Source organism: Vigna umbellata, chromosome 1 (assembly GCF_029865625.1).
Source record: "Vigna umbellata cultivar VRB3 chromosome 1, Vumbellata_1.0, whole genome shotgun sequence".
NCBI lineage: Eukaryota > Viridiplantae > Streptophyta > Magnoliopsida > Fabales > Fabaceae > Vigna > Vigna umbellata.
The window spans coordinates 12647713-12671318 of record NC_142165.1 but is presented as its reverse complement, the minus strand read 5'-3'; the positions used below and the strand labels follow the sequence as shown (position 1 = coordinate 12671318).

The 23606-nt window shown below is 31.4% G+C and overlaps 2 protein-coding genes and 2 pseudogenes across 5 annotated transcripts; 1 reads left to right on the top strand and 3 right to left on the bottom strand.

The window, feature by feature from the left end:
* Window positions 1–1086: 1086 nt before the first annotated feature.
* LOC148204673 (uncharacterized) lies at window positions 1087–4695 on the bottom strand. The gene is made up of 4 exons (XM_088101328.1): window positions 4256–4695; window positions 2717–3220; window positions 1795–1825; window positions 1087–1637 (listed from the first exon to the last, which is right to left on the bottom strand). The coding sequence occupies exons 1-4, from the start codon at window positions 4314–4316 to the stop codon at window positions 1463–1465; spliced, it is 771 nt and encodes a 256-aa protein (XP_087957454.1). The 5' UTR covers window positions 4317–4695; the 3' UTR covers window positions 1087–1462.
* A 2568-nt stretch (window positions 4696–7263) lies between these two features.
* On the top strand, window positions 7264–9463 carry LOC124832896 (pentatricopeptide repeat-containing protein At2g42920, chloroplastic pseudogene; annotated as a pseudogene). Its single transcript, XR_015781059.1, has 2 exons — window positions 7264–7280; window positions 7376–9463. The product of XR_015781059.1 is annotated as a pentatricopeptide repeat-containing protein At2g42920, chloroplastic pseudogene (transcript).
* Window positions 9464–9606: 143 nt separating this feature from the next.
* Window positions 9607–10860, bottom strand: LOC148204672 (AT-hook motif nuclear-localized protein 16 pseudogene; annotated as a pseudogene).
* A 2353-nt stretch (window positions 10861–13213) lies between these two features.
* Window positions 13214–18624, bottom strand: LOC124832894 (uncharacterized). 3 transcript variants are annotated; one of them, XR_007028389.2, is made up of 5 exons: window positions 18329–18624; window positions 17488–17687; window positions 15304–15788; window positions 13831–15129; window positions 13214–13729 (listed from the first exon to the last, which is right to left on the bottom strand). XR_007028389.2 is itself a non-coding variant. In XM_047307220.2 (5 exons), the coding sequence occupies exons 1-4, from the start codon at window positions 18504–18506 to the stop codon at window positions 15093–15095; spliced, it is 900 nt and encodes a 299-aa protein (XP_047163176.2). In that variant the 5' UTR covers window positions 18507–18624; the 3' UTR covers window positions 13214–13729; window positions 15056–15092. The 3 variants fall into 3 exon arrangements, 2 of the variants coding, with proteins under 2 accessions (XP_047163176.2, XP_047163177.2); XM_047307220.2 differs by having other exon boundaries at window positions 15056–15129; XM_047307221.2 differs by having other exon boundaries at window positions 13214–15129; window positions 15304–15782; window positions 18329–18619.
* Window positions 18625–23606: the final 4982 nt, after the last annotated feature.

The following is a 23606-nucleotide window of genomic DNA, read 5'->3' as shown; positions in this document are numbered from 1 at the left end:
TTTAGCGAATGAACAACTACGACGAATGACTAGTTAAAAACAAGCTTTCAAACCGTCTAAATATTCACAATATAGTGACACATTAATCTCAATTAACGAATCTATATATATATTTGGTCTTTTTTCTTGTGAAGTTTAAACTTTTAGAAAAAATTGTAAATGTATTTGTGTACGATAAAGTTGAGATGTTTGTTAATTAATGTAATTATTAAAAAAATATATTGATTATACAAGATAACTAAAAGCAGGACATGTATTTTATTATAACATTTTTTATTCTTATTTTGAGAGAGGTGTTTATGAATGTAAAATTTAATTTCTAAATATAAAAGAAAAGCACAATAATAATTATTTCGCGGCAAAAAAGGGAGGGCGAATTGATAATTCTAAAGTCTACTCCATTTCTAATCAATATTTAAACCTAGCTTGGACGTGAAATTATAATACACCATGAATTTAATTTTTTTTATAATAACTATTTTCAAATATACTACACCGATAAGAAGTATATTTAACTTAATATATTTATATATACTCTAAACATAATCTTATTTTAATTTTTTCCCCTCTGCAAATGACATAGATGGTCATTGACATGTGTTTCTAGAAGGTGGTTGTTCAGGTCACTACTCGTGAAGGTAAAGAGGGTTGTTGGTTGTTTTGTGTAGTGACTGAAAAAGTTAACCACTGCAGTGGTTAGAATATGGCATTGCACTGTTTATCCTCTTCCTTCTCTGCATGCAGTTCAATTTGTGGGAATTCACCAAACTCATCCACAAGCATCAATTTTAATTATTGTTATGGCTACAAAGTTGTATGCCACAAACACTATGAGTAGGGGACCTATGCCTTCTGGGATATCAGTACATGGCATGTGAACAAATTCCTATGGTCAGAACCAAAGTTCACACCCTCCACTATGCACACTGTTTAATCAATCTGTGTAAAACAATCCATTAAGGAAAAAAACAAAGCTATTTTAGTTGTCCAAATTGTTCTGTCATGCTGATATTTTATATATACGTAATCATTACTCTTTGCTTTTCAAGTTTCTAATTTATCTGTAAAGAAAACATACCAGAAAAATGTTTGTCTTTGACTGTGTCACTGTGTAGATAAGACTTTTGAGTTTTTGACAGCAAAATCTGATCCTGATCTATAAGATTAAACAGATAAGCCAACTTCAAAGATATGTTTTTTTTTTTCTTCTTAATTCTAACAGTTCAACAGAGAAATGTGAACAACACAGAAAGTTAAATAAAAAAGTATGTACAGCAAGAAATGTATATCTCTACAAATGTCCATCATCTTAAGTTGCCTTTTCTCTGTACCATGTTTTTCTACCATTTATGCGCTGTTGATGGCCATGCAGCTACTATTTGCTTTTTGTGTCTCCCAAAAAGCCTGTAAAAGGGCAAAATTTGTTTGCTCAGAGCAGCAGTACATCCAACTCCCAACCATTTTAGAGATAATTTCTTTCCAAAGATGAAACTATCCACAGAATGACACAAATATCTGCAAAGCTATTTAATGTGTCAGATGATGCAGCAGAGGTAGAGGGGTTTGTGGGCACTGGCACTGAACCAAACACGTTTGCTCCGTTTGAGTTTGTTGTGTTCAACACTGATGTACTAGTGCTGCAGTTTCAAACACCAAGTTAGTAACTGTATGATAATATTTTCTCTTCCAACTGTGCTAGCAACATAATGAATAACAAATGAAACTATATCTGCATACTAAAAAGAATAAATAAATGAAAGTATATATAATTATATGTGAGCAAGGAAGGGCCACCTAGTGAATGGATATTGACATGCCCCAGTACCTGCAAAACAAGTAAATGCATTCATCAAATGTTCTCAACAACCAAATAATACTGAGGTTTATAGCGTGTTGTGCGCTGGAAATAAAACAAAAAATGTCCATCATCTTTAAATGTACATGATTTGTGCAGTACTAGATGAAGGTGTTGCAAGGTGGATACGTGAGAGGTGGGAGTGATTATAATAAATCTATAATTGGTTAAATATGATTAAAAATAATCATTTTTCCTAGCCAATTAGTTCATGTACTTTGTCCAAAACATGATGTTACTTCATTTTGAATTCACAGTTGAATATGCACATTTAATGAAAAAATTGTGATAAACAGCAATACTTAGCTTATGTTTTTTTTATAACAGTTGTTTATGCACATTTAATGAAACAATAAATCTTTGTGACAATACATAAAGGAGGCTTTGAAGAAGCTGCTTCGAAAAAAGTTGAAAAAAAGCTTGACTTTTGCATCACTCAAATGGTTTTAGCTCATGCATCCCCAACCTGAAGTCACAGTCTACAATCTATTGAAAGAACCAATAAAATAAGTTTCTTCTTTTTCTAGTCTGTTCAAAATGAAACCGAAAATCATGAACAGGGATGTGCCTGATTACCAACCTAAGTGACCGACCCTACAATCCTACATGTCTGTGAATCAATTTGGCAAACACTTCATCTACAAACTTTCTGGTCTCCTTTCCTTCTATAATAATACTATCATTTACCTGTAAAGTTCACCTTTTTATGTTGGAAACAAAATATATTCAAGGGTAATTTTTATTTCAACTTTTAATTTACCCAACAGCTTGGCCATACCTCAGGACTTGTTTTAAAATTAAAATGCATGTAACATGATTGAAAAGATTCACAAGGAGAGTCATAGCAGCAAAAAGGCTTACTTGGGTTAGTGCTAATGATGACAGCAGTTCCACCAAAATTGCAGCTATTTGGAACAGGATTCTTTTGATAGTACTTATTGAAGGCATAAGAAGCATGGTCTCTGATGGAATTTGGGTTGTAGCAGCTTCCACCAGGTTGAATTGCAGAGCAATCAGCACCACCATAGCCACAGGCATAGTCCAATGCAACTTGCAAGGTAGTTTGTGAGGCAGTTGGGCTAGCAATGCACCAGCTTGCACCTGAAGACAACGGGGAATTCACGGTGGTTGGCGTGGTAAAAGGGAATGTGGAGGGTGGAGAGACAGTGTCTGGATTTGAATTGGGATTGAGGAATGGAGATGTTGAAACGGTAGGGTTGGTGGGAATTAAGTTGGGAATGGTAGGAATGGGAGTGGTAATATCCCTCTGAACTGTAGAAATTGAGACAGTGAATTCTTGTTTCCCTTGGTCATGTCCTAGTACATTCACATGTCCAGGTACTTCCTTCACTGTCCTACTTGAACCTGTGTTTGAAATGACAATCGAGTTACTTTTGTTCTGTACTACTTTGTCTAAAGCATGTGAACACAGAAATCAAACATACATTTGAAATCAGTTTAAGCCTTTTCTGTTTGAGGAGCAAAAAAGTATAGCTGGATTCAAATTTTGCCTATAAGGCCAATGCATTTATTTACCCAGTATGGAAAACAAACCTGTCTGTCATGCTATTCATCAGAAAAGTTGTGGAATTTTTTATTCAAACAAGCCAGTGGTTATATTTAGGCCCTTAAATCTCTCTGTTAATTCAAAAGGCAACAACTTGGAATAGGGCATCTATGTGGGCAGTTAAGGACAGGTAGGGTATCCTATGTACAGAGAGGCACACAGAAGTCAATGCAGTTGGGCCCTTTGTATCTTTCCAAGAAACGGTGGAACGGGAGAAAGGTTGGATGCAACTGTCCTGTGTGAAATCCCAGAAAAAAATGAGCAAGAAAAGGACTCGTTTAAATTTTTCTATGGTGTGCGTGGCTCTATAATTGCTGGAACAGGCATTTAATGGAATAATACAAGAGACAATATTTTGATCCAGGGAAATTATTATCCACAGAAAAGTTGGAAACTGAATTAGTGAACTAGATTCCAACAGAAAGAAGCCAGGATGGAGTAATCAAGGAGAAAAAGTGATCTGCACCGAATCAGTCAACATGTATATCCATACTGATACTGGTTGAACTGAAAAACAAGAAGAGAATAAAGCAATAGAAATACCAAACTTGAGAGAAAGAAAAGTGCTTTGTGGTTTCAGAATTCAAAACATGTTCAAGGGGTCCAAAAGAATATTAAAGAGAAAAGCACAGCATAGTGCAAAAGATAAAGAATAAGAAATTGAAAACAGAACGAAAATGAGAGCCAAAGACAGTGAGAAGCAAGAAACAATATCTTAAAACGGAAGCAACCGAGCTACATTTTCGAATAGAACCATCAAAGCTTAACCAAAAACAGAATGAGAGAGAAGACAGAAGAACTATAGAACAAACCAGATAAAGGGGATTGATTACCTGAACAGAGTAATTGACACAGCAGGAGAGATATTGCACAGTAAAACACAGTTCTTTGCATATTTGATTTTACTGTTCAGCTTCTTCTCTAGCACCTGCTCGCCAATGTAGCTCCCCAGTTATAGCAGTTGTTCCTTTGAACGAATGAAAGAGAAAGGAAGATATGATGAAAGATGGTAAATGGTCTGTAGAAGTAAAAAGGGAAAATGTTTGTTGTGTGGGCTAATGATGCAAGTAAAAGTATATATAATAGTGGAAGAGTATGTGTGGTTGTTAGAGACAAAGGAGTGGATTTAAGAAAGAAAAGAGGGTGTGTTTGGTGAGGGAGAGAGTTAAGAGAAGGAGAAAAAAGGTGGAGAAGAAGAAGAAGGTTGAAAACGAAGTAAAGGAAGAATTGTTTGGAATAGACTATGTTTGTGGGTTTGTAAGTGATGATTGTAATGATGGGGCTTATGTGGCTTTCTCTTTTTCTATTCTACTCCTTTTTACTGTTGTGTATCACTTATTCTAATCCTTCTTCTTCTTATACTAATCTTTTTCTCCTTTATTCTTATCAGAATATAAAATCTGACAATATTGGTAGTGGTTTATTTTGTAATTTGCATTTTGCTTTTCTCTCTTGTCTTGACACTGTGTTCCTGCATGAAGGGAAAATTAAGAAAAGGATTGGTTTGAGTTGTGATGTTTTTGTTTGCAACGAAGGTTGTTGTTTGAGTGTGAGTTCTACGTGGAGGAGGGAAAGTGTATAACTTATTATTACTGCCATTTGATTGTACTATCAGCTTTTTTTTCATCATTTTGTGCTTTAACTGATTCCATATTTGTTGTAAAGAACGGTGGGCATGATGTTGCAGCCCAACCCATGTCCCATGTTAGTCCATCACCATAAAAGTCTAAAACTTTCTTCAAGTGAAAACTATTTCTGTCTCAGTCACTGAATTCCCACTACAAATTAGTTGTGTGACACAAACTTAGCCAACGTTATTTGCAATATTTGTTAATTTTACCACAATGAAATAGATATATTTTTTTAGGCTTAAATGTTTACTTCGTCTCCATTTTAAGAGGTGAATTTTTATTTAGTACCTAATTTTAAAAATGAAGACATTGGATCCCTATGTTATGAAAAATATATGAATAAGGTCCACAAAGAAAGAACAAGTTCAATAAATCATCAAAGAAAAAAATGAACAAAAGATAGAAAAAGCTAGACAGCAGAAAAGATAAGAGAAAAAATACGGCCACATCAGCATGGACTTAACATTGTTGCTGTCAACTTAACAGACAAGACCTTATTCATACACTTTTCATAAAATCGGGACCTAATATTTTTATTTTTAAAACCGAATATTAAACAAAAATTTACGTGTTAACATGATAATGAAATAAGCATTTAACCCTATTTTTTTAAATCAGATTACAGGACGGAGAAGTTATAGACGTTGATGTGGGTGGAAATCAAAGTGATTTGACAAAATGGCCTAAAAAGTTAGCATGGAGGATGCCCTATGCCGCCAGACTTTGTTCACACAACATCGCAACCATAGTTTGTTAAGCTACTTTAACACAAATTATGGCATTAAATTGGGTTGCAATGTTAAAGTTAGTTGAAGGGACATGATCAACTAAAAGACAAATAAACTTATCATGTCAATATTATTCTAACTTCATTTATGGATAATACTCTATCTTTTTAATTGGGTATAAAAATTTGGGGGAGAATATATATATATTTACTATCATCTCGTACTAATCTTTTCGTCTTCATTTAAATTATTAAAATATCTATAATTTATAAAATAATATAGTAAAAACATACGTGTATATATATTTTAACATCTTTTCATTTATTAAGTAATATAAAAAAATATTCTTTATTTTTTTATTGTTTATTTTATTTGAAAACTACTTTTAGTTTGTTAAAATAATTTTTATTATCTGAATAGGTAGTCAAAAAATGTTTTCTTATATTTCTAACATATTTTTCATTTTGTCATATTTTTAATTATATATTTGTTTATTTTATCTAATTATGTATATTGTTTATAAGACACATATTTAATTTTTTTTTAATATTTTTATTTTTTGTTTATTCTTTATATAATTATTTTATTTTCTAATTCATTATTATGAATGTAATTATATCACTATACTTGTATAAAAAAATTATTTATTATAATATAATAATTTAATGTCATTTTATGAGTCTTGTTTATTATCTTTCAACATATATTAAAGCTCAAAAAATAAAGAATTCATGTTAAATTTTAATTATTATTAGTTTATTTTTTGTTTTTTTTGTGTGCGGTGTATTTTAATTTTCATTAGTATGTATGTAAAAATGATTTCATTAAAATTTAAAAAATGAGAGAAAAAGGACATTTAAGATATTTTTAAATTTAAATATTTGTTTTTTTTAACTTTTTAAGTATATTTTTAAATTTTATCAACAACTTTGTTTCATTAATGTTTGAAAATTTAATAAATATTTTGGTTCTTCAAAATTTTATTGATATTTTAATTTGAAATATAAATAATTATAATTTTTTTTTTCCTAAATATTAGTTGTACAAAGTTCAAATTAGCAACTCTAATGGACGTGTTCTTATTGAATAATGAAGAGGCTTTTTTAACGTTGTTTCAAATAAATAAGATAATATTGTTTTGGTTTCTAATATATAAATTGTTTTTTTTTCATTTAAGGAAATATAGTATATATAGTTTTGGTTTTTATAAATAACGATAAAAGTGTGAATTCTTTTTAAATTTAAAGGAAATTATTTTTAAGAATAAAAAACAAATATATTTCTCTTTACAGAATTTGAATTAACTTAAAATAACATTATAGTCATTGAAGGTCTACTGATATGGATTGGTTTAATAGATTAAAGAATTATGCTACTATCTCTTGCTCACCCAAAAGAAACACTTTGTTATGAATCTGAGAAAATCTGCGCACATATATTATTTGATGGAGCCCTTGCAGATATTTCTCATGTTCTTCTGACACGGTGTCTCAGTAACGGTAATGTTAGCATTTTTTTCTCAATTTTTATTTTAATTGATACATTTTGATTGTTAATTTAATTATGAATAGTTAATTACATTATCTTTTTGTAGAAATTAAGGGTCCGTGTCATCGTCATCATCATCTTCTTCTGTTTCAGAGTGTGGTGGTGACCACACAATGTCAACTCTGTGTTCTGCACTTCCACCGTCATCATCACCCTCCATAGCAAACTTCATCTCTGACCACCCATGCCTCACCATGCTCCAAAACCAATGCTTCAACATGAAAGACCTCCAAAAGATACACCCCCACATCATCAAAACTGGCCTTGCTCTTGACCACATTGCTGCAAGCCGTGTTCTCACTTTCTGTGCCTCTTCATATGGTGACATCAATTATGCTTACTTGGTCTTCACCAGGATTCCAAACCCAAATCTTTATTGTTGGAACACAATCATCAGAGGCTTCTCTCGGAGCCCGACCCCTCAGTTTGCAATTTCTCTTTTTGTTGATATGTTGTATTCTGCTGTTGAACCCCAACGGCTCACTTACCCTTCTGTTTTCAAGGCTTATGCTCAATTGGGTGCTGGCCATGATGGAGCTCAGCTTCATGGAAGGGTTGTAAAATTGGGTCTTGAAAAAGACCAGTTTATTAGTAATACTATCTTGCACATGTATGCTAATAGTGGGCTGATGAGTGAGGCTAGAAGGGTGTTTGATGAACTTTTGGAACTTGACGTGGTAGCTTGCAATTCGATGATTATGGGGCTTGCTAAGTGTGGGGAAGTTGATAAATCTAGGAGGCTGTTTGATAATATGCCTACAAGAACAGCAGTTACTTGGAATTGTATGATTAGTGGATATGTAAGGAATGGGAGGCTAATGGAGGCATTGGAGCTTTTCCGCAAGATGCAGGAAGAAAGGGTTGAGCCTAGTGAATTTACAATGGTGAGCTTGTTAAGTGCTTGTGCCCATTTAGGAGCACTTCAACATGGGGAATGGGTTCATGATTATATAAGGAGGTGTAATTTTGAGTTGAATGTCATTGTTCTCACTGCAATAATTGATATGTACTGCAAGTGTGGATCTATTGAAAAGGCTATTGAAGTGTTTGAGGCATCACCCACAAGAGGATTATCGTGTTGGAACTCCATCATAATAGGACTAGCCATGAATGGTCATGAGAGAGAAGCCATTGAGTACTTCTCTAAGCTTGAATCCTCAAATTTAAAGCCAGACTGTGTCAGTTTCGTTGGTGTTTTAACTGCTTGCAAATATCTAGGAGCAGTAGAAAAAGCAAGGGACTATTTTACCCTCATGATCGATAAGTATGAGATTGAGCCATCAATAAAACACTACACTTGCATGGTCGAAGTGCTTGGTCATGCTGCGCTCCTAGAAGAAGCAGAAGAACTAATAAAGGGTATCTCTATAGAGGCAGATTTTATTATATGGGGATCTTTGCTTTCATCTTGTAGGAAGCATGGGAATGTAGAAATTGCAAAACGAGCTGCACAAAGAGTTTTTGAGTTAAATCCGAGGGAAGCCAGTGGCTATTTACTTATGTCCAATGTTCAGGCTGCATCCAACCAATTTGAAGAGGCATTGGAGCACAGAATTTTGATGAAGGAAAGATTAGTAGAGAAGGAACCAGGATGCAGTTCAATAGAACTACATGGAGAGGTTCATGAGTTCTTGGCAGGGGGAAGCCTACACCCCAAAGTTCGAGAAATTTACTCTCTACTGAATAACTCTGGTTTTGCACTTCAAGATTGAATATCTCCGAAGTGATGAATTTGTGAAATTTAAAAACCAAGCTGTATGCAAGGAAATAGCTTTGATGCAAAGAAGAGTTACAATACAATGTATGAGAATCTCACAATCGAACCGAACATCCAGTTTGCTTGTCAATACCCGGGGATTTATAGTTTGATCAGGGGCAAAAAGTGCCTATATTTCATTATTGTTATACTATGTCTTCCCAAATTATTCCAGTCATATTTGGTTATTTTGATTACAATAGTGATTTGTTTTTTCTTCAGCAATTAGAATACCGGTGTCTGTTAGTACTTGTACAAATTTGAATATAGGTCTGTCTGCAACGCTGACCTAAGCATAAGGTGATCCGAATCCTTATTTTAGGTCTCCAGAAAAAGGAAAGTTATTCAGTATTAATACTTATTCAACTTTTACTGTTACCTGGTTTAGTCTAGTGGTATCTAAAGTAATTTTTTTTTTCGTTGGTGATGGGGGTTTGAACCTGCTAGACTTGCTAGTCTTAATTTCTGTGCTTCATGCATGTTTTTGCTTCGAAGTTCTGAAACCAAATTCAGCAGTAAAAAGTATTAACTCTGAAAAGTAGATCTTATTGTATTGAAAATCATAACACTCACTAATCTGCTAAAATAATTGTATTGTTAATACAGTAGAAGAAGCATTAAGCATATGATCTTGTTAAGCACCATCAAGCTTAGAAGACCCCTTGCTTGTACAAGATCCTGAAAATATAATACCTACACTACGGTGCATTGTATGGATGTAAGACAACAACTGACCAAGAGTGTGGTAGGTTTCAGGTTTTTGACAAGTTCCGCCCTGGTGCCCAAGAGTATATCTCTTGGGGCATTGTACCATTCATGAGCAGGTTCTGTGGCATTGCATACAAGTCAGAGATGTCAAGATGGTGGGTGCGTCCATTTTGGTAATGCTGATTCTGCATTGCAGCAGAGAGTTCATCATCTTCCAAAGGCAGACGATCGAAAGTAGCATGCATGAATGATGCAGCCATGATTACAAGAGGGCCTGAGGCAATCAAAGCACCAACCACAGCACCTCCCACAACTTGCCCTTGAGCACCTGCCAAGTAAATTGTGAGGCCTGTGATCCCTGGAGGGGCTGGTGGGGGAAGGATTGACCCCAGCAGGGACAGAATCTCAAACCTACCATGAAGGGTCACAATGGCACCGGATGACCCTGGTTGGCGCAGTGTTACATTTGTTACACAGCCTGTTCCATTGAGTATATAAAGGCCACGTTGCTTTCTCCTTGCAAAGTTCAATAAACATTCATTCACATCACAGCCTGAACTCACTTCCATGGCATGAGCCTTCAGTGCATTGGCGCTTTCTCTGGTGACAATTATTGGTGGTTTAGGCTTGTTTTTTGAGCCGGCTGGCCGTCCACGTGGCCGCCTTAAGGTGTCCCCCTCTGCTGCAGAAGAAACAGGTGAAACTGCTTTTGGGACTTTTGGAGTTATTACAGTGACATCAATGCCAGACATGTTTGAGTTCCCCTTGTCTTGTTCTTGCTTTCTATCCATTTCACCAAACAGAAGCACTTTGAGGCAAATGTGAAGTAACAAAGAGGAAATCGCTCTCTTCTGCTTCATAGAAAAGCTTAAGTAGTCGAATTATGAGAATAAATTTTATAGGACCCCAAAAGAATGATTGTTTTGTAGGAAGGAGTTAAGTAATACCAACCAACAAAAAATTGTTGTTTTATGCATTACTCTGCCTAATTCTGACTAACTTGGCTCATGTCAATTGCCTTCCTCAACAGATATATCTTGCCATATATATAATTATTACACTTTACTTCTCAATCTTACCCACCTACACCATCTTTCTCGCATATGACTGTGCTTTTTCTTTATCAAACTCTCTACACTTTTTCTGTTACGTAGCAGAACACTAGAAGCATGGTTGGAAGCTTGCAAGTATAGTCTGTTTTTAAAATATATCTGACAAAAATTACTCCAAAAACTAGTCGCTAGATAATAGCTGATATATGCGTAGCATTGGATAGTTATAAGTTGTAAAATTAGTTTATTAAATTACAAATTTTGATACGATAATTAGTTGAAGTAACTTATAAATATAAAATAGGTTTAATAGGTTCGGAAGTCCCTATATTTGCAGGTTCGTTTCACTTGGGTCCTCCAATTTTAGAAGTGATCAATTAGGTCCCTAATTTAACAAAATTGAGTCAATAATACCCTTTCCGTTAAATGCAAGGGAATCTGAATGCAAATTAAACAGGTGGCATGCTGAGACATCATTTTATTTGCAGGTGGCAGAGTTTGAGCTTAATACGTGACAATTTCTGCAATTTTTAATTTGCATTCAGATTCCCTTGCATTTAACGGAAAGGGTATTATTGACTCAATTTTGTTAAATTAGGGACCTAATTGATTACTTTTAAAATTGGAGGACACAAGTGAAACGAACCCGCAAATATAGGGACCTCTGAACCTATTAAACCTATAAAATAATAATAAACTCATACTGCAGCGTTCCATAAGCAAAGGGTGCCAAACATCGTTTTATGATGTCAAAGTTGTTCACTCTGTAGATTTTTTTTTAGTTGACATGAATGTATGGTTCTAGATTGTCTCTGTAATTACCCTGTTAGGTGATACTGAAATACGATATGATGAAATGTAAACAAAATGTCAAAAAAATAAGAGACTTTCAAATTTGGCATTTCTTTTACTGTTCTTTTAATGTAAATTAAATTAATAGACATTGATTTTATGTTTTAAAATATATTAACATCGATGTATATTTTAATGTTCAGTAAAGGACAATATCTAAAATCTAACACTCGACTCGAGTTTTCCAGGTCTGTGAAATATTTTTTCATATGAATCTATAATAGCCCTTTTTATTGTTTAACATTGATGAGTTTTTGCCCTTTGAAGTCGTGGAGCGGTATGAACACCTTAGCTAGCAATAAATACTTCAGTAGAATATTATAATATGTTTTTTTTAGTAGCATGAAAAGTTAAATGTGAAATAAAAGCAATTATTTTCAAACATGTTTTAGAATAAGGTAATGAAAAAAATTGGAAACAAATAAAGATATAATAAAAAGTTTCCTTAAAAATATTTTTCTAATAACTTATATTTAAATACATGGGTATCGGCTTTCTCATTCCACTATAACAATTTTTGGAAATTATTTTCCTATTTCAGGTTTCCAATCACCAAAGAGTTGACAAGAGAGATTATTTACGCATAGAATTTTCTCATAATTGAAGAAAATTTCAAAATTTGGGATATTCAATATCGTTTCTGAACTTGATTTCTTAGCATAAAAAAATCATAGAAAAAAAATGGAGACGTCACAATCTAAGATATCATATTAATAAACTAATAAAGATCCGTTAGATTTTAATCTTTAATAATAACTTGTGTCTTAAGACAAGAAAATCCTCTCTTAATAAATTTGGTTGATATAATAACTATAAAAGTGTTTACATTTATATATGATTTATAATCTAAGTATCACAAAAGAAGATCCAAAAACATTGGGTATGTAACAGACGTGAAAATTTAATTATTGCATACACGAACTCCTTGTCCAAATAGTTTGGAAAAATAAATAAAACTTTACAAAATATCTTTTAAAAGCTAAAACCTATTTTGCAAGTGTGTTCCAAGCCTTAGATCTTCCCTTTGAGTTCCAAGTTTCATGGAACAAGAGTTTAAAAAAAAATTGTTCTTTTAAGTTTTCAGTAATTCACCTTGTCATAAATTCTTTAAATTTTAAGAATTCCTTCCAAAGTTCTTCTTCTATTGAATTAAAAGATAGTTCTCGATCAATAATAACCTTGTTTGATCTACCTTTCCTTATCATTTTCACTTGTATAAATATAAGTCAATATTTTCAACCATATAAGTCCAGGCCCATTTTTGAAAAAAAAAAGAATGAATAGAATACTTGGAGTTCTTAGCTAAATCCTGTTTTAGTCACGTAGTAAATAGTAATAAATTGGATTGATTAGAAGTAATGATAAATTAACAAAGGCCAATCATGAGTAGATCAGTTTACTTGAACATTTTCTAGTTGTTTTTCCTTTACAACAGTTATAAAGAGCATGACCGGTACAGAAATCAAAGATCCTCGTAATCTCGTATCGGGACATGTGCATATATAGTTTACCACCGTTTCCAAGAAGAACTATTTTATTTTAAATCAAGAAAATATCATGCAGTTCAAACCTCTTTCACTGTTGTCACAACACTCACTGTAAATTTGCATCATCTTAGTTAAAATTCCTTTCTCATCTCTCTCATCGTCATATGATTTCACCCTCATCAGTCGTAAGTAACCACAACAGCAGAATAATAACCTTATGAACTATATGTAGCTGAAAATGGAAAATGAACTCAATTCAAATTCCAACTGTTTGGTCTTCATGATTAATAGTGACATAATTCCAATATGGTTGGTTGACAATGGCTTCGGACTATATATGTTGCAATATAGAAAATGAAGTCTTAAACCCATCAAAACGACTTGGCATGCATGTCAAGATTACTCTTGCTGACCTCATGGGAACTGTGTAATTCAAACATCTCTTCTAAAAGGCCAGAACAGTATACGAGACTTCCACTACTGTAGAGTGTACCATGTTTGCAATCTCATCCTGTGAATGGAGCGACTGTTTCTGGTACTGAAACCTGAGACAATCATCAGCCCACAAAGATAACTTTGGTGTTAGCTCATCCCTCATTATTATTTGGTCAAAAACTAAAAGTGTGTGATGCACGTCATGACCAACCATTTGAAATCAGTTGTCCATACGCATGAAATACGGATACTCAGTGAATAGAAGCATTTCCTTTACTTGCACCAACACTTGTGAAAATTGAAAAGCATAATATCGCGGGTGCCCCATTATTACTCTTACTTTGTAATCCTAGTTCTATTGGTTTCCTGATGTGATGTCATACCTCAATGTAAAAGAATACACAATTTGGAATTTTGTGGTACTCCGTTCTGAATAATATTTGACAATTTTCTTGCATCAAAAGGTACTCGGAGATGGGAGAAAAAGGGACTGTACATCTGAATGACTACCATTAAACATCTTGGATTTGGTAGGTTTGTGTGCAAGTTAATTAGTGATAATAGTTAAGCATGCCATACTTCAAACTAATATGTTTTAAATATCATGAAAGGGACATTTCAGATGCAAGAAAACTGCTGAAGGTGCTAGCATAATTAGTACATTAGTTCACAGAAATTTGTGCAGTCTAGTTATGAATACGTTTTTTGTTCTGTACATTTTCTGCAATTGAAAGGTTTTGGTTACAATTCTATAAAGCAATTAGTTTAAAACTCGTGGTGACAACAACGCCTTTTTTAACAATTCGGGTATGCAAATTTAGGATTGTAGGATTCATCACGATAATAGTCTTCGAAAATCAGCAGCTAAAACAATAGCAGTAATACCAAAACAAATGGTTCGGTCAGTTAGTGATTAATAAATGAGTTAATTTGTCATCTATTCATAGCAGTTGACAAGTGATTAAAAGAATAATTTACCAAAACATATATATACATGTGTATGTGTGTGTATGTACGTACTTATATGTAACTGTCTCATTAGACTCATATATGACATCACTAGGTTGCCAACTCCTGCAAGGTAAGTGATGCTGCATTACCTTACACAACATTTCATGGAATCCTCCAAAAATACTTCATTATTACGTTCATTTATGAGACAGATTAAGGTTAGAAAAGTTTGAAACAATGGACAAGAAACTACACTACGCTATTCTTAGTTCCTTACTCCTTTGGAAAATTTCTCAATCTGCTGTTCCTCCATGATCAATCATATGATCGCAATTTGGAAAGAATAATGCTAAATGAAGATAACAACACCTCTTCATTTTAATAAACTAATAACAAGCATCTCGGATGTACCTTTCCTGTTTCCACATTAACTGATACAAGAAAAATTTTGCAAACCTTTTTCTTCCAATGAAGTTAGTTCTGACCTGGATGTAGAAGATGTGTTAAGCAAAACAAAATTTGTCAGATCCTCAGTTCTGCCTCCTTGGTTCTTCTAATTCTGAGATTGAAAATTGAAAAGATGTTGCATTACTTTTCTTCATTATTTTCTTGTAATACGAATATTCATAATAATTCAAAATCACTAGATAGAACCTCCTCTAAATTGATTTTCATAGTTAAATCTCCATAGGAGACAATAAGAATTACGCTTTGATAGATCAAAGAGTTGTACCTCTTCCTAATTCCATGGATGGTCTCAAGGAGTTCGATTGTTTGTTGCAACCTGGAATTATTTGGTCTCTCTTCATTAACAAGTAGCAAGGTTGAGACGTTCAAAACAGTAACTAGTTCAGCTTCAATTTCACTGAGCTTTTTGTCTATCCGTTCCATGAAATCCTCATACGAGGATATTTCTGACAAGTTTCTGGCTATACTGTCTTCATTTGAAATTCCTACACTAACGGATTCCTGAAGATTCTGAATCTCCTTAACATCCAGTGAATTTCCTTCACTTTCGATAGACAGTTGCACATCTTGAATATTGTCGAAGTCCATCGTTTCAGGATCTAAGTTATGTCTTGTCGTACTGAAATCATTTTGAACTTCCTCCTTTGGAGCAACAATTCGAACTGGACTTGAAGCATCTTTTGTTATGTCTTCAATGTTCACATTAACATTTCCAATTAGCTGACTTTCTTTCAAAGATATTGCCTGAAACTACCATAGGTTTCTTTCATTATCCAGTTAATAAAAAAATCAACATTTTAAGTAAAAGCAACATTCACAAGAGATCAAGAGAAAGAATAAACATTATAAAAGGACGCAAACCAAAAAAATAATTTGAAATACATGAGTTATTCAGCAATAACAGTCTGAGTTGACAGGTAAAGTTATGCTTATCAGTCAGTACTAGCGCATACAATAATATAGATTTAAGAAAAGAAATTGAGACCATCACTAAAGGTAATCACTATTTATTTAGTTTTTAATTTTTCTTGCATAAAGGTTATAAGTAATCTACTACATGGTCTAAAAATCCTAATTACCAAATGAGAATATATGAAACCCAGTTACATGATTTATCATCTTATGAGTTTTGTAGCAATGTTATACTTTAATGTATTTTGAACTAGTAAATAAATGCAATTGTACAAACTATACAACTCTACACAAACATTACATCGGACTTTCCTGTGGAACTCTCCATTTTCAGACTAAGAAAAACCACAGAAAAAAATATGCTTTTCAATAATTTCGTGACAGGTAAATTCAAAAGCAGTCTGGTTTTTTTGCAATATTGAAGTCAATGTCACCCCATCCATCCACTGTTTTCCTAGAGACTGATAATTTTCACATGGTGCATACTATATATGAGAAGTTAAGTTAGTGGCAAATAAGGCAGGGGACAGGCACTGAACTGACGGAAGGAACTCGCTTTTCATCATCACCTTCGATAAAAGAGAAATTTTTAAAGGGTTCACCGGAGAGATACAAACACCAATATGAACCCAATGATATAAGGGATTGACACCACTCTCTACTCAAAACCTTAAGACAATGAGTTAATGGGTCTTTCATCTTTATATAGTGCTCTACTTTCTCTTTTCTATCAAATGTGAAACTTGTACTCATACTTAAATTCCCAACACATACGAGAATGACATACACTGGGACAACTAGTGTTCAAAATATAGGATAGAACACCACCTTTGATATATATATATATATATATATATATATATATATATATATATATATATATATATATATATATATATAACCAACGTGAGAAAAATCTCAATTAAGAATTAAGATTTATATAATTCACACCATAAAAACAAATTTGTTACAGTTTCCAGTAATGACATCTTTCAAAATAGAATTCTAAATAAGAAACATGTACCTTAACAGTTAAAATAACCAGTTAAGTCTTGTGGAAAACTAGCCTAAAAATACGAGTCATGCATTACTTATAATGCAAGTTATTCTTTTCTAATTTCTTTTTTAGTTTTCTTTTATTATAGTAGCATATAGCCTATAATAGGTGTCGACTCATTTCTTTACTCATACTCAAGCCATGTTCGATAAGTGTCATGTCCAAAAAGTGCACGATCAGGCGACAGCGTATTCTACATAGATAGCGGTGCATCCTAGGTCCACAGTCCCTTCTGCAGATGCTCATGCCTGTACTTGCAAGCAATAAACAACTTTTGCGAAAACACTTGAAATAAATCCCTCCTTCAAACATACTGGCCATGCATTACATTACGAATCTAACACTCTGATGATATGAACAATTCATAACTTACATAACAAAGGTGTTCTCCCTCAAATGTATTGATATTTATGATCATGATGCCATCATTTCAAAATGAAAATAGAAACTAAGACTGCAGGACAAATGAACTGACTTTACCTCACTTAACTTTGCGGAAAGCTCATCAAGCAATTCAATGCGTCTTTTAGACTTGTCCAAAGCCTGCAACACCTTCTTCCTCTGAAAAAGCATTTCCCTTGCATAATTTTCCTCCCCCTTTTGAATGCTTATAACTGCCTGTTTTTGAAGCTTCTCTGCAGCTTCTGACAACCGCAGAAGCCTCAATCTAGCATTAGTTGCTGTTAACCACAACATATAAGTTTTGTATTAGAAAAATACTAATCACTCATTCAATTTCCCTTTCATCCAATTTCCTCTTCTTTTTTGTTTCTCTTCCTTTTTCACCACATCCCTATCTGTTACTTTGTCTTCCTATTTCTCTCTTTTTTCCATCCCAAATACACCCCATTTTGGGGTGCGCTTTCATAATCACTCATTAAATTAGAATAATCGTCCTCAAACTATTGGCCCGTCGCATAAACAGTTGCTAAAGTAATAAAATTGTTTAAGCAGACTCTGAAGTATTGAATATCCATCATTTCATTGCCTAAGTTGATGTATTTCAGTACAGTTCAGAAACCAATTTGGAGAAAAAATTTCGATATTTAAGGACTACACAACATTATTTTGATAACCTCTTGAGCTACCCAAACAATTTTTCTTACAAGAGTAGTACTTCAAGGTCCAATTGATGCACCAAACCCAGTGGATAGCTTTTTCAGTTAGATTTCCTTAGGTCAGAATTGTAATGAAAAAGTGAAAAACTAAAACTTTAATCATACTCAGGGGCCTGACTGTAAAGGGTGTTTTTCAGAAAACATAAATCAGAATGAAAGTGGCAATAGCATGAAGAAAAACAATTTGAAATTGGTAGGGTTACCCTTGGCTCTGGTGGTGTCAGCCTCAGCATGAAGATGATCAATTTGAGAACGCAGTTGCTCTGTGTTGATGACAGCTGTAGAAGCAGAAGAAGAAGATGATGAAGATGCGCAGCACGTGGGCCTCCATGAAGGAACAGCCATGGCCATAGTTGTCACTCTAACACAGTACATTATCATCCCTTTCTCTCTTCCAATCTGCAACCTTACGCTTACCAACAATTTCTCATAACCAATTAGACAATTCGTAAGGACAATGCCAAATTCAATATTTAGCCACTAATTGTTTCTAATGACTGATTAGCGAAATCTATTTTGATAAGAAATTATGTAGAAAGCAAAATAAACAGGAATAAACTCTGAGATCCAAAAATAATGTGCATCTTCACTTCTTATTCAAAATCCAAAAAAAGGAGAAGACATTTTCTAATTCAAACATAAATATAATAAAATATTAATGTATCTAGTCAATTAAGAAAAAAATATAATCAGTTATTTTTAATGTAAATGATTTTTGATATAACTATAATTATATTTGTTATCATAAAAATATAAAAATAAAAATAATTAAAATAATAGATAAAATAAAATTTATTAATTTTATAATTTCATCTATTAAAAATAATTATTCATCATTTATATTTATAAAAACATTCACAAATTTTTTTCTTTTTTATATTTTTCACCTATTCGTCTTTAATTCAATCAAGTTCACTTTTACCTCATTCACTTATTTTCATTCTTCCAAATCCATTTACAATATTTATTTTCATTCTCCCAACTCCATTTACACTATACTTAAAAGCACATATTAAGAGTGGTGCCTAATAAACCTCTGAATTTATTTTATTAATTATTAATATTGTTTCTTCTTGTCAGGATAAATAAAGAATGTTAAGCAATTCAATATATGTAAAGGTTATTATTATAAAATAAAAGTTCATAAAGTGCAAAATAATCTTGATAAAACATCTCAAATTTTAAACAAATTTGGTATTAATTTTTATCTTTTTTTTCAAATTTTTATTATTATTTTATTGGAAAATAACTATTTATTTAAATTAGACAAAAAGCAACGATTATATTTAACTAAAATCTAAAATGTAAATCTTTATACAAATGACAAAATCTAAGTTAGCGACTTGAATACTCTTGATAAAATAATCAGTATGAAAATATGATTGAATTTACTAAAAAATACCAAATATATTTATAAAGTGTATGGTCATATGAAATTTGTTATAAAATAAAAAATAATAAAAAGTTACCATGTATATAAATATATATAATAAATCAGCATTATAAAGTTTATGAGTCATATGAAATATGTTATAAACTAAAAAATAATATAAAGTTACCATATATATAAATATGTATAATAAATCATAATAATATTAATATATTATTTAATCAAATTAACCATATATTTAGTTATTGTGTGATATAAAATGATCTTTTTAACAGTAATAAAGCTATCTATATTTAACTATATATTTTGTAAATATAGAATAATTATAATAATAAAACAAATATATTTAACACTTTTTAGTTTTAGTATGTCAATTTAATTTTTGGTGCATAATAACATTTGATCCTTACTTTTGAAAAGAAAATTTAAAAGAGATGAAAAAGAAAATATTTCTTTTAAAAAATATGTATGTTTTTTTATTTTGATTTAATAGAGAGTAATAAAGTTAAATATATTTTTAGTATTTAAAACTAAATTTTAAAGCTAAATTAACATAATAATTTTAATTTAAAAATTTTAATTTGTTTACGTATTAAATGATGTTTTAAATTAGTATTTAAAATAAAAATATCAAATAGAATAAATAATTTAAATGTAATCTAAAATATAATTTAATAAAATAAAAAATTTCACGTAATTAGATTAAAGGAAAATTTTATTTATTTATTTTCAAAATTTAAAAATAAAAATATATCAACTTTTAACCTAAAGACAAATTTTAATTGTATGTATAAATATAAAAACTAAAAATGTATTTAAAATCTAATATTTATATTAAGTTTTAGGTCATAGTGATGTTTAGGCTAATGAGGTAATAATAAAAATGTCTAATACCCTTTTGTTGAGAAAGAAATATTGGAAGCAAAAGAACAGAAAAGATTTCAAATCTAGATACAGGGAAGAGAATCATATCCTATAAAGATTTGTTGCTTTTAGGAGGAATTGAAGGAAAACATTGAAGATGATACATACAATGATATAAGTTAACATTGTACCACTGAATGAATGTGAGCAAGTCCAATCCAACCAAAAGCACTCAATTATGTCAACAATTTCATGCTCTCTGTCAAACAAACAACCCTAATCATCAACCCAGCAAATCCTCCTTCCCATCCAATTTCTTGTCAACAAAACTAATATATTTTATCAATTATTTAAATAATTCATAAATAACCAAACACCATATCATTACAGCTAGAAAATACTTTCATTTTATTTAAACTCTTCGTCTTTTTAACATAATATATATTTGTGAAGGTAAAATAATTCATTCGATCCAATCCAATCCGACTCGAATTGATCTCTTAGTAAATTAATTTAATAAATTAATAATTTCAAATATTATCCAATTCATTATAAGTTGGTGAAAAATGAATTGATAAACTAACTTACTTAATGTAAGTTTTTCAGATTTAAATAAATTTAATTTAAAATAATGTTAAATTTTAAAGAATATATATATATAATACAATTCAAATATTATCTAAAATTATTTTAAACTTTAAATATAAACACAAAAACTAAATTAATGGGTTAATAAACCAACCTGAATTACCACATATCAACACGAAGAATTAACTTCTTAGTGAATCGATTCAAAATTTAATTATATCAAAATTTCAATTTTTTTATTTAACTCAATTAGGGTTTTGACTCTCAGATTATAACCAGCTATATATATATATATCACAAGATTAAAGTAGTGTTTTTCAAATGATATTAATTAACTAAAGTAGTTAAACTAAGAATTGCAGCATGTAATAAATGCAATACATGATCACGCAAGTCAAGTCAAGGGAATGACCATGATTCTTAACTTTAGTTTTCAACAATTTTTTTTCTTTAAATCTAATGAACACGTACGCTTTATATTTAACTAAAAGTATTCGAATTTGTTTTTAAATTTTATATATTTAAGATTTGTGAGGACAAGTAAAATAATTTTTAATATATAAATAAATAGAAATCTCGCTTTATAATCAACTTTAAGAATTAAATTTAAATTTTATTTATTTTTATATAAATGATGTAAGAACTATTTAAAGTTTAAATAAAAATTGTTATTTCTATTTACTATTTGATCGTTACTTGAATAAACATGAAAGGGTGAATGTAATAAAAAATTCAAGATAAAATTAATTTATAATTTATAAATAAATATAAATTTTATCTTAAAGTTTCATCTTATCACTTTTTTGTAGAGATAAATTAAATTTAAAATTGAGCTCTTGATATAACATTTATTAATTATAATTTTTTATAAAAATGAATTATTTATATAATAATAATAATGAGAATATGGAAGAAAATAACGAAGAGAAGGTGGGTTTAGTGGTATGATGGTTGAATGGGCGGTGGTGATTGTCGAGTTTGCACCAACCCACCGATCAAAAAGTCTTTGTTTTACCAACCTTTTTTCTCAATGCCAAATATCACTTCTCACATTCATTACCCATTCTCTCTCTTAAGGGATCAAACCACCTCTTTGTCTCTCCCCATTCCTACAAAACCCTACCTTTTCAACCCTAATTTTAACTTTACTTCAATGCTACAATTAAATACCAATTTCAATTACAAAATCTATCAAACTCTAATTTAAAAGCTATTTTCTCTATATTTTTGTTTTTTAACTACATCAAAATCACTTTTAATCAAACATTTATTATTTAACTATGTTTTTTTTTTCATTAACATTATTACAAACGAAACTCTATTTAAGAAAACAAAGTTTAACTAATTCGTAGATACTACATGTTTCATGAAATCACATTAGCTAGGGTTTGATACATACGATTTTGACCATCTAATTTGCGTGATTTTGATTGATGTGAATGTGATAGTGTAAGCACATGAGCATATGATAAGGCATCAAAAGGGAATGTGACGTCAAAACCCACTCACCATCATCAACCCATACATAGATGCCCATAGACATAGGCGTGATCAGGAACAGCACTAGTTTTTTTTTTTTTTTTTTCAATTTTTTGCATTATTTAATTTTCATTTTTTATAATATCCAATTTTCATTTTTATTATGCATTTTTCTATTGAAATACTCAGAGGAAGATGAAGAAGAATCATAAATAGCAGAGAACGAATATCTCGTACGTGCCACTCTGCGGTCAAACGCCGGTGCCCAAACCGCGACACGTGTAAGATAAACCTAAAAAATTACACAAGCAAAATGCTTGTAGTCGGAATTTTTGACTAATCACACTACCTTCTTAACAACGTGATAACGACCCTTCTCAAAAAAATAAATATATTTAACAAACACATTAATCGCAATTTTGTTTATACATTAATCTCTTTAATAATACAATACCACGAAACAAAATATCTATGATATAATTAATTATGGGGTTATTTTGCACAAACGCATGATCCCTCACATAATCGATCACATACGATCCTACCAAACCACATACGTGGAGCTCAAAGGAACACACAAAGTAAATTTGAGGTCAATGTTTGAAATTATTTTTTCTTCTCAAAACATTACAAAAGCAAGCCAAAACCTTGTTAGCATTATTCTTGTATTGTTCTTAACATCTAATATCTTATATTATATAAAAGAGAAACCTCTCGGCATGCAAGTATTATTCAACTTGTTATTTTCATTGTCCTTGATTAGATTCAAAACGATTAAATAAAAGGGAGTGCTTTAAATTAAATGAGAAGTCACCATCAACTATGTATAAACATATAAACATATATAGGTAATAAATCTTTCAACCAACTGACTAATAATTATCGAATCAATTGGCTTTTAAAGATTAAAATATTGCCTCATGCTGATTTTTTTATTTTATTTTTGTATTTCTTTTAAAATATGTCAAATTGCTGGATGTAAGAACAGGAAAAAAATAGAGGGACTTGGTATGTTTAAGATTTGAAATGGAAACTAAAGGTGATGAGACGACAACTTTATCGTTCTCTTCGTAAGACAAAAAAAATGTATAAAAGATAATTGATGTAAAATATGAATAGATGTTGAGTGAGAATATACGATGTACTACTATTGGATCAAG

Bases quoted from the DNA above. Each gene is read 5' to 3' on its own strand.
- LOC124832894 (XM_047307220.2), bottom strand. From the start codon at position 18,506: ATGATAATGTACTGTGTTAGAGTGACAACTATGGCCATGGCTGTTCCT. The intron at 17,688-18,328 runs GTAACCCTACCA...TGTGGTTAACAG, and splicing joins TGACACCACCAGAGCCAAGG to CAACTAATGCTAGATTGAGG. The intron at 15,130-15,303 runs GTACAACTCTTT...TTTCAATCTCAG, and splicing joins ATCCATGGAATTAGGAAGAG to AATTAGAAGAACCAAGGAGG.
- LOC148204673 (XM_088101328.1), bottom strand. From the start codon at position 4,316: ATGCAAAGAACTGTGTTTTACTGTGCAATATCTCTCCTGCTGTGTCAA. The intron at 1,826-2,716 runs GTAAGCCTTTTT...CTTGTTTTGCAG, and splicing joins CATCATTAGCACTAACCCAA to GTACTGGGGCATGTCAATAT. The intron at 1,638-1,794 runs GTGGCCCTTCCT...TTGAAACTGCAG, and splicing joins TGTCAATATCCATTCACTAG to CACTAGTACATCAGTGTTGA.